The 15487-nt window shown below is 42.8% G+C and overlaps 1 protein-coding gene across 1 annotated transcript in view; it reads left to right on the top strand.

Annotated features, from left to right (window-relative positions):
* The window catches only part of GAB2 (GRB2 associated binding protein 2), a 240619-nt gene that overhangs the window by 198537 nt on the left and 26595 nt on the right, over window positions 1-15487 (top strand). Inside the window, exon 3 of the mRNA XM_044668186.1 lies at window positions 412-450. Within this exon, the coding sequence (XP_044524121.1) occupies window positions 412-450 (39 nt within the window). The remainder of the gene's footprint in view (window positions 1-411; window positions 451-15487) is intronic.

Genomic DNA, 15487 nt, shown 5'->3' with positions numbered 1-15487 from the left:
GCAAGGCAACTCCCTCCACTTATAGACTATTCTGATCATGAAGACTTTTTTTTCCTAGGCCAAGCAAAATGCTCTTTCCAGAGTGATTCTAGAATCAGTTGATCCTCATTCTACCACAAAGGGGCAAGTAGAACAAGTCCTATTTTTTTCCTACTGTTATGAGTAAGATTAGATTAGCTAGTTATTAGGTATTGATTATATATTGATTAGGAAGTACCTAGCAGGAAGGAGCTGGAGCTGGGAATTCCAGGTTGGAATGAAGGAGGAGGAAGTCTATCTGTGTTCTGTGTGTGGACTCCATTAGTGGTAGGCAAAAACTGTTGCCAGCCTGGGAGACCTCAGAGCAAAGGACACCTTGCATCCTGTTTTCCCCTGGATCCTGTGTGGTGTGGCATTTAAGGAAAGAACAAGAGAAGAGGACAGTGCTTCAAGCAAACCCCTTACTACTTGGTTCCTGAGACAACTGTAGCTCCTGGCATCCAGACATCATCAGTGGATTGCAGTGAGAAATCCCAAAGGGACAGGGAAGGACTTATTCACTACACTAATCTAAGCTATCTAACTAACAGGGCCCAAGGAGCTATACTGGAGTCTCTGGGTTTCTGCCTCAAACCTGGAACCTGCCAGACTTGAGTACAGCTGAGGCTTTTGTGGCTTTGGGATTCTCACTGCAATCCACTGATGATCACTGGATGCCAGGAGCTACAGTTGTCTCAGGAACCAAGTAGTAAGGGGTTTGCTTGAAGCACTGTCCTCTTCTCTTGTTCTTTCCTTAAATGCCACACCACACAGGATCCCAGGGGAAAACAGGATGCAAGGTGTCCTTTGCTCTGAGGTCTCCCAGGCTGGCAACAGTTTTTGCCTACCACTAATGGAGTTCACACACAGAACACAGATAGACTTCCTCCTCCTTCATTCCAACCTGGAATTCCCAGCTCCAGCTCCTTCCTGCTAGGTACTTCCTAATCAATATATAATCAATACCTAATAACTAGCTAATCTAATCTTACTCATAACACTACTTAATCAAAACAAATGCTGCCATTTATTTCACTCAATTTTTCAAAGAAAATATTCTTAATTTAATCACAATCTGTCCATTGATGTCGATAAATCACTTTTTTTTAACCCTTACCTTCCTTCTTGGAATCAATACTGTGTATTGGTTCCAAGGCAAAAGAGCAATCAGGGCTAGGTAATGGGGGTTAAATGACTTGCCCAGGGTCACACAGCTGGGAAGTGTCTGAGGCAAAATTTGAACCTAGGACCTCCCATCTCTAGGCCTGGCTCTCAATCCACTGAGCTACCCAGCCACCCGTTAAATCACTTTTTAAACAAATAGTATTTGTAAGTTGAATTGTGTCAACTTTTATTTTCTTTTAAAACATATAACTTATTGGTTCAGGTTCCAATTCAAGGCTTGTTTTTCTTAAATTAAAAATCTTTTCAAGTGGAACTAAATGATGTGCTGTCTCTACCACATTTCTGTATTAGCTTGATGGCCACTTTGGTGATGAAGACAGTTTTCTGTGCTTGTTGAATGAATATTTTCTGGTATTTAAAATACAGGCATCTTTCTTTAGCTACCACCATAAAATAAAACATATCATCTTGTTCACTCTCCAAAAAATGTATCTAAAAAGATACTTGAAGACGACTATTTTGTCTATCCCATGCCTCTTCTGGTCCTCGCTAAATAAACTCCCTCATTTTCTTCAGCTGGCCCTCCTATACCACGGGACCCCTCTTATTACTATCCCCATCATGCTCCTGGATACAAGCTAGCTTTTCATCTCTGCGTATCTGGTAGCTGAATGGACCCACAGAAAGCACTGGACCTGCAATCAATCTTTGACATGTTGAATTTGAGGGGATCAGATGTGTATTTGGGAGGTAGCTAGGTGGCTCAGTAGATCGAGAACTAGTCCTGGAGACTAGGAAGTCTTGAGTTCAAATCTCTGTGACCCTAGGCAAGTCATTTAATTCCTGTCTCCTGGCCTTTACTGTTCTTTTGCCTTGGAACCAAAACACAGTTTTGATTCTAAGATAGAAGGTAAAGGTTAAGAAATTTTTTGGATGAAGATGCCTAGTAGACAGTTAGAAATGAAAGACTGGAACTCAGAGAAGAGTTTGAGACCAGATATAAAGATAGGGAGAAAAAAAACAAGACTTGTACAGTTATTTGCCATGTAGATTCTTTGGACTTAGAGGACCTGGATTCAAATTCTACTTCTGATGCTTCCTATTTTGGGTGCCTTTGGATAAAGTCATTTAACCTCCGTTTCCTTATTTGTTAAATGAAGGAATCCTGTGTGATCAGGAAGATTTTAATTCAAACCAACTTCCTGTCTGCTAGCTTCTGACCCCGAGAGTCACTTAACTTCTCTCTGCCTCAGTTTCCATATTTGTAGAATATATAATATATTCTATACATATCTGTTATATCTATTATGTAATATATAGTAATAGCACTTACTTTTCAGAGTTGTTGAGGGAATAAAATGAGTTAATATTGGAAAAGCACTTTAGCACACTTCCTAGCACACAGTAAGTGCTATTATAAATGCTATCATCATTATTATTATTGCTACTGATGGAGTCTGAACAGGAAAGGAATACCCTGCCTCTCTTAATTCAGACTAAAGTAGAATTGGCTTCTTGGGCTGCTTTCAGTCCATTGGAACACGTAGGTTTCTTAGTGATCACATCACGTATAATCTTCCTTCTAGCTACAGTTCTCCATCCTATAAAATAGATTTTTTGGGTGAGGCACCTAAGTGTAAGACTTTACATTAACCTCTTTTAAATTGCATCTTCAGCAAGCTTTTATCTCCTCTATTATGTGCCAAGCACTTTGCCAAGTGCTGTGGATTCTGATAAAAAATGAGGCAGACCCTACCCTCAAGCAGCTTGTGTGGTAAAAGCCATCATCTTGACAGGTTTAACCCCCTCATCTCCCCCAGAGCCCTACTCTGATGCCTTGTTGTGATCTGAGAAGTCACCTGTGCCAGGAGAGCCCAAGCTCTGGCAAATCCTATCAAGCTGGAACTGCTCTAAGTATAGGCAGCCAATGACCAGCTGGTACATCTGTTTCCTGAAAGCCAGCCACGTTTAGAGAGTCTGGCCGTTGGTGCTGAATTTTTCAGGCATGAGCTCTTACCAGGTTGTAGGGGTGTTGGCGGAGGGAGCATCTGCATCTCCGCTGTTCCAATCTATCAAGATCTGTTTAAACCCCAGTTTGGGCATCCAAGGTATCAGCTCCCATTTCCAGCCTTCTTTTTTCTCCAGGCTTGATGAGCTCATCCTCTGTGTCTTCACTAAAGTCACTGATAAAAAAGTTGAACGAAACAAAGCCAACAACAGATCTTTAGGGAGCTGGTTGGGCCAACACCAAAGACGCCATGGTCGTTACCGCCTCCTGTGCCATCACCAGTCCCCTTGACTACTTCAGTGACTGGGAGAGTGAAGCCAAAGATTTCGTACAATTCCGCCTCACTTAAATCCAATTTGAGGGACACCCACGATCTCATTGGTCCTCTTCAAAAAACAAAGAACAAAGCACAATAGATTTTTCTCCAGGTTGACACACTGTCATTGGTCCTTATTCTTTGGGTCCTGACAGTTAACCAGTTCCAAATCCACCTAACAATACTATCTTCTAACTCATATCTCTCCTACTTATCTGCACAGAGAATGAAAAACTTTGTCATGTACCATATTCACAACTTTTCCCTGAGCAGCCAAGCCAATAGCTTTGTCAAAAAAGGAAATAATTCTCTCATGACATATCCCTAATGAGCCCCATGCTGGCTTAGAGTAATCACTGCTTTTTTTCAGAGCTCACAAACTCTCTTGTCAATGGGTCGTTCTAGAATTTTCCCAGGAATTGAAGTAAAAGGTCATTGGCCTATAATAGTCCTTCCTCCCCTCTTTGAAAACTGGAATAACATTTGCTTGTTTCCAGTTTCATGGCACTCCTGCTCTCCACAGTTCCTCAAAGGTCTTTATCAAGGGCTCAGGAGCCACATAGAACACTTAGAAAAGTGCCTGGCACCTAATTGATGCTAAATAAATACTAGTTGACTGACTGACCAAATGACTGGCTGGCATCTATCTGCCTTTGGCCTCAGGATGTAGTCCATTCCAGCCTTGTAACTTGAACTCACTGACAGCACCGGCTCCCGTACCAGCTCCTCACTTATCTTGACTTTAAATTCCCTATTGACCATTTTTGTTGCATCCATTCCAGTGGGAATCTCATTCCCCCTTTATAGAGGAAACATTCCTGGTCCTTGCTTCCAAGTCATTCAACTAGAGGAAACGGAATCTTTCTTCCATATCCTCAGTCATCTTCTTCCCCTTCCCTTAAGCCATGGTTCCATCCTTTCTCTGATTCTCCTCTTGCTTAAAAATCAACAGATCCAACCGTTATAGTTTCCATGCCCAACTCGTTTACTTCTGAGTGTTCTTAACCCTGCTTTGTGGCAGCTAGGTGGCTCGGTGGATAGAGTACCAGGCCTGGAGTCGGGAAGATTCTTCTTCCTGAGATCAAATCCAGCCTCAGACACTTACTGGCCATGTTGACCTTGAGCAAGTCAGTTATCTGTGCCTCAGTACCTCATCTGTGAAATGAGCTGGAGAAGGAAATGGCAAACCACTCCAGCATCTTTGCCAAGAAGACCCCAGATGGAGTCATGAAGAGTTGGGCATGGTTGAAACAACTGAACTGAACACTGCTTGGGTAGGGTGTAGCACTCTCTTGATTGCTTACTTAGTTGCCTATCTTTGTTCCTGTCTCTCAATTGATTGGAGACCAACAGATTAGAAGATTATGGATAGGTCTTGGGGAGGGGGGGCCCTAAATATGGATGGGGAAAAAATTAAATGAACTTCCTTTCTAATCCTGCATAGTTTATTTTTTGCATTTAAAAATTATTTTAAGAATAGTTTAATAGGTTTGTTTTTAAGTTTAAAATCCTGAGCTTCTCTGAGAGGGACCTCAACAACCACCTCATCCAATTCCCCACCTCTTAACTAATGAGCAAACTGAGTTTCAAGCAGTTGAAATCACACAGGCAGCAGACATCAAAGGTGGGCTTTGAACCCACATCCTCTGACTCCAAAGCTTATGCTTTTGCCGTGTGCCGCAATGTCTTCCAAAGCTTTGGGAATCACTAGACTGTAAATCTCTTGAGGCATGGGACTGAGTCTTCTCATTTATCTTTGTACCCCTGTAATGAATTATGCAGATTTGGCGCTAAATGTATGAGGACAATAAAAAAAAATCCTTAGTTTCTGTCTGAGAGTCAATAACGTGTATTGGTTCCAGACAGAAGAGCAGTAAGGGCTTGGCAAGGGGGTTTAAGTGGCTTGTCCAGAGTCACACAGCTAGGAAGTATGAGGCCAGATTTGAACCCAGGCACTTATGGCTTCAGGCCTGACACTCTATCCACTGTGCTACCTAACTGTCCCATGAGAAACTTAAAAATAAATAGCAATTATATAGTATTTTGAAGTTTGCAAAATACATGTTGTTTTTTTAAAACCTTGACCTTCCATTTTAGAATTAGTACTATGTGTTGGTTCCAAGGCCAAAGAGCAGTAAAGGCTAGACAATGGGAGTTAAGTGACTTGCTCAGGGTCACACAGCTAGGAAGTGTATTGTAGAGATGAAAATTAATATTCAATAACTAAGGCATTATATTTAATAAAGTTTTATTAAATAATAAACTAACATAAAAAACTAGAGTGAAAAGGTGCTAAACTAACTTTAGCTGTGCTCATGAAGAAGAGAGGAAGAGGGAGGAGCTACAGAACTTATAAAACAATAAGGTGACCACACAGGTGCAGGAGAGATTAAAGGGAATTTTGGTAAAATAATAAGGGACTTCTGGGGGATGAAGTCCGAGGTTCAGAATCTCCATTTAGACAGTATGAGGCTAGATTTGAACCCAGAACCTCCTATCTCTAGGCCTGGCTCTCAATCCATTGATCCACCTAGCTGTTCCCTATGTAACAGACTAAAGGGCCAAGCAAGACTGCATTTGAAGGAACTTGGAGGACCCAGGAGAGCTGGCAGTTGGGCTGAGGCTGAAAATTCTGGGAACAGAAAACCAGCAGTCACTCACTGCTCTCTGTTCCTTTTGGGGAAGGAGAGGGGGGTGGGAGGCAGTGGTTTTGTGGGACCCCGAATATCTCAAAAAGCCTAAATCTGAGATTTTACCAGATCTTCTGCTGTTATAGCAACCTCATTGATGCTACCTCTTCAATGAACATCTGGGAAGACAAATATTGCAGTTTCCCTTATGGCCAAGGAACCAGAAACTCTGGTGGGAGGGAGTTGGCCCTTGGGGGGCTAACTAAGCATATCTTGGGTTTAGTTATTGCTTCCCTCTTTAGCCATTTATAACCTTTTAGGATAGGAGTTTTACTGGGGTCCTGAGTCAGTTAACTAAGATTGAAAGTTACAGAAGAAATCTAGTTCCTGCTCGACCCTGGAAGAGACTGAGAATAGATTATTAATAGTTTCATTCCTCATTCCTGAAATCTTTCCCCTTACTCCCTGAATCCCTTTGTTCCTGAATAAACCCCATTTGGGTTATTTTTAAGACAGAGTTAGAAGAGTGATTTCAAGGTGGGAGGCAGCATCATGTGGTTGGTGTGTGAAAGGAACCCAAAGTCCATATTGGTGGGTAGTCAGTTTGGGATAGGGGGAGACTTGCCCCCAAATAAACCAGCTCTGGGTAATTGAGGGGAACCATTTGGGTCTCAATCAACTCCCAACATCTTCCTCTATCCTCTCTACCCTGGTATACCTTTTTGGGGAACCTCCTCGTGTGCTATACCCCTAGCAAGGAGGGGTAGAGTGAGTGGATTGGACCCATATCCATTCAGCTAGGGGGGTGACCTGAGCACACCCCATCTATCAGCTAACACCCCCCCTCTCCTTCCCCAAAAGGTCCAGAGTGCTGGTTTTCTGTTTCCAGAATTCTCAGCCCACCTGCCAACTCTCCTGGGTCCTCTGAGTTCCATCAAATGCAGTCTTGCTTGGCCCCTTAGTCTGTTACACCTACATCTGCTTTTCAGTCCTCTTAATGATTTAGAGCAATCTTTTATAGTCTTGAAATGCCCTCTCTTACAGTAGAGGAAACTGAGACACAGATCAGGCTCCCAGCTTGGCCATGGTCATGGTGTAATTAGCGGCCAAGCTCAGACTCAAACCTGGGGGTCCTGAACTCTAGCCCATTGTTCCTTCCACTCGGCCAAATTGTATTTGCCTCTAAAACAATCGGAGCTCAGAGGAGGCAAACAACAACAAGCACCACAATCTCTCCTGGACAGAGTCCTGAACTGGGGAATATGTGTTCTCTCATTTACTCAGCTGCTTCAAGGAGGAACATTGTCCTTTTGGAGAAAGCCAACGATTCAATAAATTCAGGTAGGTAGGAGCTAATCTTGGAGATGCTTGAAATTCCAGCTAAGACGCATTGCCCTGAGCTGCCCGTGTGTGCCATTTGCACGGGAGATCCCTGTGGCCCTAAAAAAAGGCCTGCCACCCTCCCTGACCCCTCCTTAAGTCCTTCTGCGCCCACTCAGCTGGGGTGGCAACTGGCCCACATTTCTTCCTGTAGGCGTCATCCAGAAGAGCCTTCCCGGCCTTCCCTTTCAACCCAGGCCAGCCCTTTGGCCCAGACCTTAGCTCGCAAACCTCTCCCAAGCAAGGACAGATGTTTTCACGCCCACTGGAGACCCGATAATTGTAAACAGAGCTGTGAGGCCAGCCATGTGACCAGGCCTGTTGGTGGTTGCATTTTTCCCCCTCAAGGCTCTCCGCTAGAAGCCACCAAACCTGATGCCCTGGCCGGAGGCTGCAAGCCAGTGACCAGTTTCCCAGAGAAGAGGAAACTGCCCATCAGGTCCAGTGGGAAGAACAACATATAAGGAGTCAGGAGTTTGGAATTCTAGTTCCAGAGCTCCCTATGTCCCTCCCACTTATTCTGTGGTCTCGGGCAAGCCAATCCCTTTACCTTTAACTTTATCTGTTAAGGGCTGCATTCAGAAATCAGACTTGGGGGACACTGAGGATAGGGACTTCATAGGAACATTAGATTTTGACCTGGAAAGGATCTTAAAAGATCATCCCATTTTTATTCTACAGATGAGGTAAACTGAGGCCCAGAAAGATTAACTGACTTGACCCTGGTGATATAAGTTGTAAATAGGAAAAACAAAGTTCAGATTATAGGCTGGAAGGAACTTGCACCGAATTATAGAGAACTCTCCATTCTTGAAGTCCGAAGACTTGGCTTTCAGATCCCACCTCGGAACCTTTGTGAACTTGGTCAAGTCACTCCTCTCTGAATCTCGCCTTTCCTCATCTATAAAATAACGATAGAGCATTTTTTTAGGCACTTAGTGTATGCCAAGGACTGTGCCACCAATTGGAGACACAAATACTAGCAAACAAGATAGCCCCTGCCTGTTCTGTAGAGGGGAGCTAGAAAGAAAGAGGATGGAGGGGTAAGGGTCAAGGCTGCTGTCTTGGCGGTAGAGAAGTCTAGAAAGTGAATAGAAGGAGAATCAGGTGAGCGTTTACACCTTGGAAATATGCAACAAATCTGGGTGTGATCACTATCTTGTGGCTTGTCTAGACCAGTGGTGTCAAACTCAAATAGAAACAGAAGCCAGAAAACCATATATAAGGATCTCTGTGACCACCATATTGACTTAGATAACCATATGTTAGCATCATCTATGTTCAATTGTATCTTTCATTATCTTGCTAAATATTTCTCATTAACATTTTAATTTGGTTCAGGCAGCAATAGAGCGTATTGTGGGCACAGCACTGGAACATTTGATGCCCCTGGTCTAGACTTAAAAAAGGAATTAGAGAATATTAATACAAATTAAATTTAAAAGTGTATTGTGTGCACATTGGTACTTCTCCCTCCCCCCCTCCCATGCCCTACACATAGTTGATATGGCACTCCTGAACTGGGAACAGGATGCTCTGGAAGGGAACTTGAACATTGTCTAGTCCAACATCATTGTGCACCCGAAGAGACTAAAGCCCAGAGAGTTTAAGCAACCACTCCAGTGTCATACAGTGTTTGTGGAAAAGATGGGGTCCGAACTCAGGTCTCCCAGCTCCCATTTTAATGCTTTCCCCTTTCCAATTCCCTTGAGTAAGTAACACCTGGCTGGACATAAATAGATCCATGTAAGATTAGATCTAGAAGGCACCTTAGAGGTCATTTAGTCCAAATATTTCATTTTGCAGATGAGAAAATTGAGGTCAGAAAAATTATATGACTCCTATAAGGTTATATACACTGAGCCATGATAAGGGTGGGGTGGGAGATCAGGATAGTTTAATAGTGAATGAGAAGATTCTGACCCCTAGACCTATCTCTGCTACTAACTTAAATGTGACCTTAGGCAAGTCATTTTCTCCTAGAAATTTCTTGTTTTTGTTGTCCATAACATCTTGGGTCCCTTCCAGCTCTCACATTCTTTGTTTGACATCTACTTCTAGCTCTGAGATTCTGTGATGCTATATTCTAAGCTCTCTTCTAACTTCCTTCTAGCTTTCCTTCTAGGTTTTCCTTCTAGCTCTGAGATTTTTGTGTTCTCAGGTCCTTTCCATAACATTCTAGGTTCAAAGATTCCTTCTAGTTCTGACATTCTACCGCTGACATTCCATGTTCTAGCATTGATGTTCTGTCTTCTAAGATCTCTTCCAGCTCCTTAATATCTAGGTTCTAAGGCTCCTTCCAGTTCTGAAGTCCTATGTCCTTTGGTCACCTCTTGCTCTGACAAGTCTCCATTTTCAGGTCCTGTCAAGGAGTGACATTCAATGATCTGAAGTCCCTTCAGCCCTGATACTCTTTCTTCCAGGCTTCCTTTCCTCACTAAATTCTTGTGATTCTCTGTCATAAGAGAAGATGAAGAAGATGAGTAGCTGAGACTGTAAGTGGGTCATTTTAGAGGCTCCGAGGATGGTTATTCCAAAGACGCTCGGCGCCTTCTCATTCTGTATTCTACATAGCACCTTGTTGGCACTCATTGCCTGCTATGATGATTATGAATATGAGTAATTATAATAATACAGATGAGCTCTCCAGACTCATTGCTTGTCATTCGCCCTCCTTGATTGTTTCAAAGCATAAATTTGGGCTTAGAGGGGGGAGCAAGGGAGGGAAGGTTCCAGCTTATTTCCTGTCTCCCTGGTGATGATTTAAAGTGGAACACTAATATTTTGAAAAGGAACATGATTACTTGGAGCAGAGTGAGACATTCCATTCTAATCATCTTAACATGTGTCTTGTCAAGCCCATGTATATGCATGTACACATCGGAGAGGGAGAATGTCATTGCAGCTGGGACGCTGGTTGTGTTAAAAATAAAGCCTCGCTTTCCAGGGGATCCAAGAAAAATGCCTTGGGGAGGTTCCAGGGGCTGGTTAAAGACACAGGACAGGAAGAACGAGACTTTGGGAACTCTGTGGCTGGAATGTTCTGTGATTCCAAGAACAGCAACCATAGCTCATATGTATTTATGTGCATGGGTTATGTGTAGATAGATAGATAGGGAGAGACAGAGACAGAGAGAGAGAGGGAGAAGGAGAGAGAGGAGGAGAGAGAGATGGTTGAGTGGATGGATGGATGGAATAGATAGATTGGGTAAATAGATGGATAGATAGGGAGAGAGAGAGACAGCAACAGAGAGAGAGGGAGAGAGGGAAAAGGAGAGAGAGAAGGTTGGATGGATGGATGGAATAGATAGATTAGATAGATGGATGGATAGATAGGGGGAGAGAGAGACAGAGGCACAGAGGGAGAGAGAGAGAGGGAAAAGGAAAGAAATGGTTGGATGGGTGGATGGAATAGATAGATTAGATGGATAGATAGATGGATAGATAGGGAGAGAGAGACAGAGGCACAGAGAGAGGGAAAGAGGGAAAAGGAAAGAGAGATGGATGGATGGATGAATAGATGGATCGGATAGATAGAGGGATGGATGGATGGATGGATAGATAGATAGATAGACAGACAGACAGACAGACAGACAGACAGACAGATAGACGTCAAGAGAGTATAGTGTTATAGGTGGGATTAGTTAGATAGTTCAGTGGATTGAGAACCAGACCTATAGACAGAAGGTCCTGGGTTCAAATGTGACTTAGACACTTTCTAGCTTTGTGACCCTGAGCAAGTCACTTAACCATACCACTCTCCTACCTTAGAACCAATTCATAGTATTAATTTTAAGGAAAAGGTAGGGGTTTAAAAGAAAGAGAAAGAGGAGGAGAGAGAGAGAAGTATCAGGCCATAACGGCTCACAAAGCACTTTTGTCACAACAATCCTAGGAGTTATAAAGACAGGAGAGATGATTATCTTCACAATACATATGAAGCCACTGAGACTCAGAGAGTTGAGTTTTTCCAGGATTCTTCTCTGGTCATTAATGAGTGGCAAACTGGGAACAGAACACAGGTCTTCAATGTAGAGTTCCAGGGATCTTTGCATACTATCTGTGGCCTCTCATTTGGCTCTGTCAGGCAATGTCTGTAGATGAGTCAGTCTCTATGATGTCATCATCCTATCCCATCCTGCAGTTAATACTTTATTCCATATTGTCTGGTCTTTTGGTAGGTCTCTAGGTGACAAGGTTGGTAGAGTTCAAGACCAGGAGTCAAGAAGACCTGAGTTCAAAACTTATCTCAAATAGTGTGTGACCCTGTGCAAGTCACTTGATCTTTCTTAACCTTGTTTTATTTATCTTTAAAATGGGAATGATAATGACAACAGCCCCATCCTGAGTGAGTCACTTAATCTTTCTCATTTTCCTCATCTATAAAATGGGGATAATAATTATGACACTTCCATCCATGATAGTTGTGAAGATCAAAAGAGATACTACATGCAAAACACTTTGCAGGTCTTAAAGTAATCTACAGATGTAAGCAATAATAAATAAGAACAGTTTGTGTTTTAGCTTTCTATATGTACATCTCAGCCCTTTGCTAGATTTTAAGGTACTAATTGAGGGACCCCTCATTCTTCTACCCATCTTCATAGGCTCACCATCAATTCTGACTCCATTTCAATTCAATTCACCCAATGTTTATTAAATACCTATTAAGCACAGGCTCCTGCTATAGAGACAGATATCTGATGCTTGGGGAGATGGAAGGATGAAGAAGACATAGGGGGCAAATAGGTGGCTCACTAGATAGAGCACCATACCTGGAGTTGGGGGGACCTGGGTTCAAATCTGGCCTCATTCACTTCCCACCTGTGTGACCCTGGATTAGTCACTTCAATTGCCTAGCTTGGGCCACTATTCTGCCTTGGAATTGATACTAAGGCAGTAGATAAGGGTTTTAGAAAAGAAGAAGATATAGGTCTTCTCCTGTTCAGAGCTTATAGTCTCTTATCCCCCATTCTTAATATTCAACTAGGTCACCCTTTCTTAATCTGCAAGTCCTTTGGGCTGTCTTTGATGCTACTTTTGTGCAAGTCATCGCTACTAATCTGTTGCCATCCACTTACACCCACCATACTTCTCTCCATTGTCCTTTGGCTTCCTTTGAGCATAGGACGGCCATATTGGTCATCCATGATTTGCCATCACATTGCTGCACTGGGGAAATACCGTCATTAAAGAGATGGGCTTTTGTGGCAGGGGGCTTTGGGGGATTGGATATATGCTTAGTTTCCCAAAGAAGATCCAGCCTCACCTCTCTCTGCTCAATTCAGAATGTGGCTGACCATCTCCATTTCCTTCCACAATATAATCTAAGTGATTATTTTTCATCTGTTTGTTTTTCTAGTATGAGTGGCTAGGCTGATTTTGTAAAATTGGCTTAACAGAAAGAGCAGCAGATTTGGAGTCAGAAAGCCTGGGTTCAGATTCTGATTACTATCCCTGTGACTTTAGGCAAATCCTCTTTCCTCTCCAGGTCTGTTTCCTTATTTGTAAAATGAAGGTGTTGGACGGGGTCGTTATGGTCCTTTTCTACTGTGATTCCTAAGAAGTCAATAATGATGATGATAGATTGTAAGTTTCTTGAGGACAGGAACAGAAATTCCCTTTTGCCTCTTTTTCCATCCCTGGTGCTTAGCACGTAATGATGTAGCTCCATCATTTCAGACTCTCTGGCGTCTTCTTGGCAAAGGTGCAGGAGTGACTTGCCATTTCCTTCTCCAGCTCATTTTACAGATGAGGAAACTTAGGCCAACGGGGTGAAATGATTTGCCCAGGGTCACACAGCTACTAAGTATCTGAGGCCAGATTTGAACCCAAGAAGATGAGTCTTTCTCAGGCTAGACCCTAGCCACCTTGCTATCCTTACCTAGCACATAGTAGGTGCTTACTAAATGTGAGTTTGGTTGATCGATGATACCTTTGGATTCTAAATTGCTTGAGGATAAGAACTATATTAGTTTCATCTTTGTCTTCCTAATGCCAAGTTCTGGGTCTTTCACAGAGAAGGCAGTCATGTAGCATGGTGGATAGAGGGCAGGACTTGGAGTCAGAAAAGCCTGAATTTGAATTCTGCCTCAGACATTTACTGCCTGTGTGACTCTGGGAAAGTCACCAAACCTTTCTCAGTTTCATTATCTCTATAACTGGATTAATAGCACCCTACCTGACAGCATTGTTGTGAAAATCAAACAAGATATCATATATAAAAAGCACTTTGTAACCCATAAAGTGCTATATAAAAGGAAGCCATTGTTATTATTAATAATTATTTAATTGAATTAATAATCGCTTTACCCTCTAGGAAAGTGCTTCATTTTGGTGAGAGAGAACCAATTGGGGTGACCACCCCAAAATGTTTGGGCCTCTGAGGGAGGGGGAGCCCACCTAACTAAATGTGGAGAAGCTTGTGCCCGAAGCATCATTCACTCACTCACTGCAGCTTGGGAGGACCATTTACTATGGAAGGAGGGTGGGCTTGTCGTGCATCAGTAGAAGGAGTGCCCACGCCAGTGAAATCCTGTGTCCTAGAATAATGAACGTGTGCTAGTGACATGCAGTATGAGCTTGGCCAACCTCGGGAGCCAGAAGAGGATAGAAGGGCCCAATGGCCGATGGTCCACGGGATCACGGAGACTCAGATGCGACTGAACAACAAAAAACTGATTTGCAAAGTGTTTGCAATCTCTAAATGGCAAAAGGTCAACAATGAATGGTTTGTGATTTGTGATTGGGCAGCTAGACTGGACTGGCTCGATTCTTGAGGTCTGAAGAGGGGAGAGCCCCATTTCCAGGAGGAATGGCTATCTTAGCAGCCCCAGGTTCCCCTTGAAGATGGGGGAGACTTAACGGGAGTATGTGAGAACCAGTCAGGTTCTGGCTGAAAAGGCGATGGTCTGTGGCCGGAGGATCAGGTGACAGCAAAACCCCGTAACCCGAGCACTGTTCTCCCAGAGTTAAAATGGAATCCAAACGACAAAGCCAGTCTAAGAATAGACGCACTGTCCAAAAACACCCAGCCCACAACAAAAACATCTCTGTCTGGCAGAGACCAGCTGAACCACTCTAACAAAGAGCTGGACGTTGGAACCAGGAGACCTGGGTTTGAATCCCTGGCCCTGCTATCTTGCTGTATAACCACTGAGCAAGATGCTACCTCCCTCTCTGAGCCTCAATTTTCTCACCTGTAAAGTGGGGACAAGTGGCACGTGTCTAGTATTTTGTGAACTTCCAAGAATATTGCTGTTTTCCATTTATTTTCTATTTATTTTTATTTATTTTTAATTTTATCTATTTTTAAATTTAATTTTTTATTTTTTTATTCTTCATCCAGACCCACAAGGGCTTAGATCAAATTAGTTCGCATTTATTAAACAACTTTCATGGGCTTAGCCACACTCTTCTAGACAGGAGGTGGGGAGGACAAGGCATGTGTTGTTGTTGAGGATGGAATAAGAAGACTCACAAATGTGGAAGAGAGATGCTGAAATGAAATGATCTGTGATCTTGTGCTATAGCGAAACAAATTATAAAACATTTTTAACCACCTTTGCTCCCTCCACGATTCAGTGAGGTAATTAGTATAGAATATAGATTTTACAGATGAGGAAAGGGAGGCATAGAAAGCAGAAGCAACGGTACCCCCTAGTCTTACCAGAATTTGAACTCAGTTTCTTATTCCCAATTAGGTGGCGTGATTGGTAGAGTTGCTAGAGTCAGGAAGACCTGAGTTCAAATCTAGTCTCAGTGACCCTGGACTCTTCACTTAGCCCTCTTTGCCTTAACTTCCTCATCCTTAAAATGAGCTGGAGAAGGAAATGGCAAACCACTCCAATATCTTTGCCAAGAAAACCCCAAATAGGGTCATGACAAATCAGACACAACTCACACAAGAGATCAGCAAGAAAATCCAGCCTCTGAATATATATGTATGTGTGTGTATGTATATATATATATCTATGAATGAATATATATATATATATATATATATATATA

This window comes from Gracilinanus agilis, chromosome 3 (genome assembly GCF_016433145.1).
Source record: "Gracilinanus agilis isolate LMUSP501 chromosome 3, AgileGrace, whole genome shotgun sequence".
In the NCBI taxonomy this organism is placed as follows: Eukaryota; Metazoa; Chordata; class Mammalia; order Didelphimorphia; family Didelphidae; genus Gracilinanus; species Gracilinanus agilis.
The sequence above is the reverse complement of the archived record's forward strand: the minus strand, read 5'-3'. Positions and strand labels throughout refer to the sequence as shown.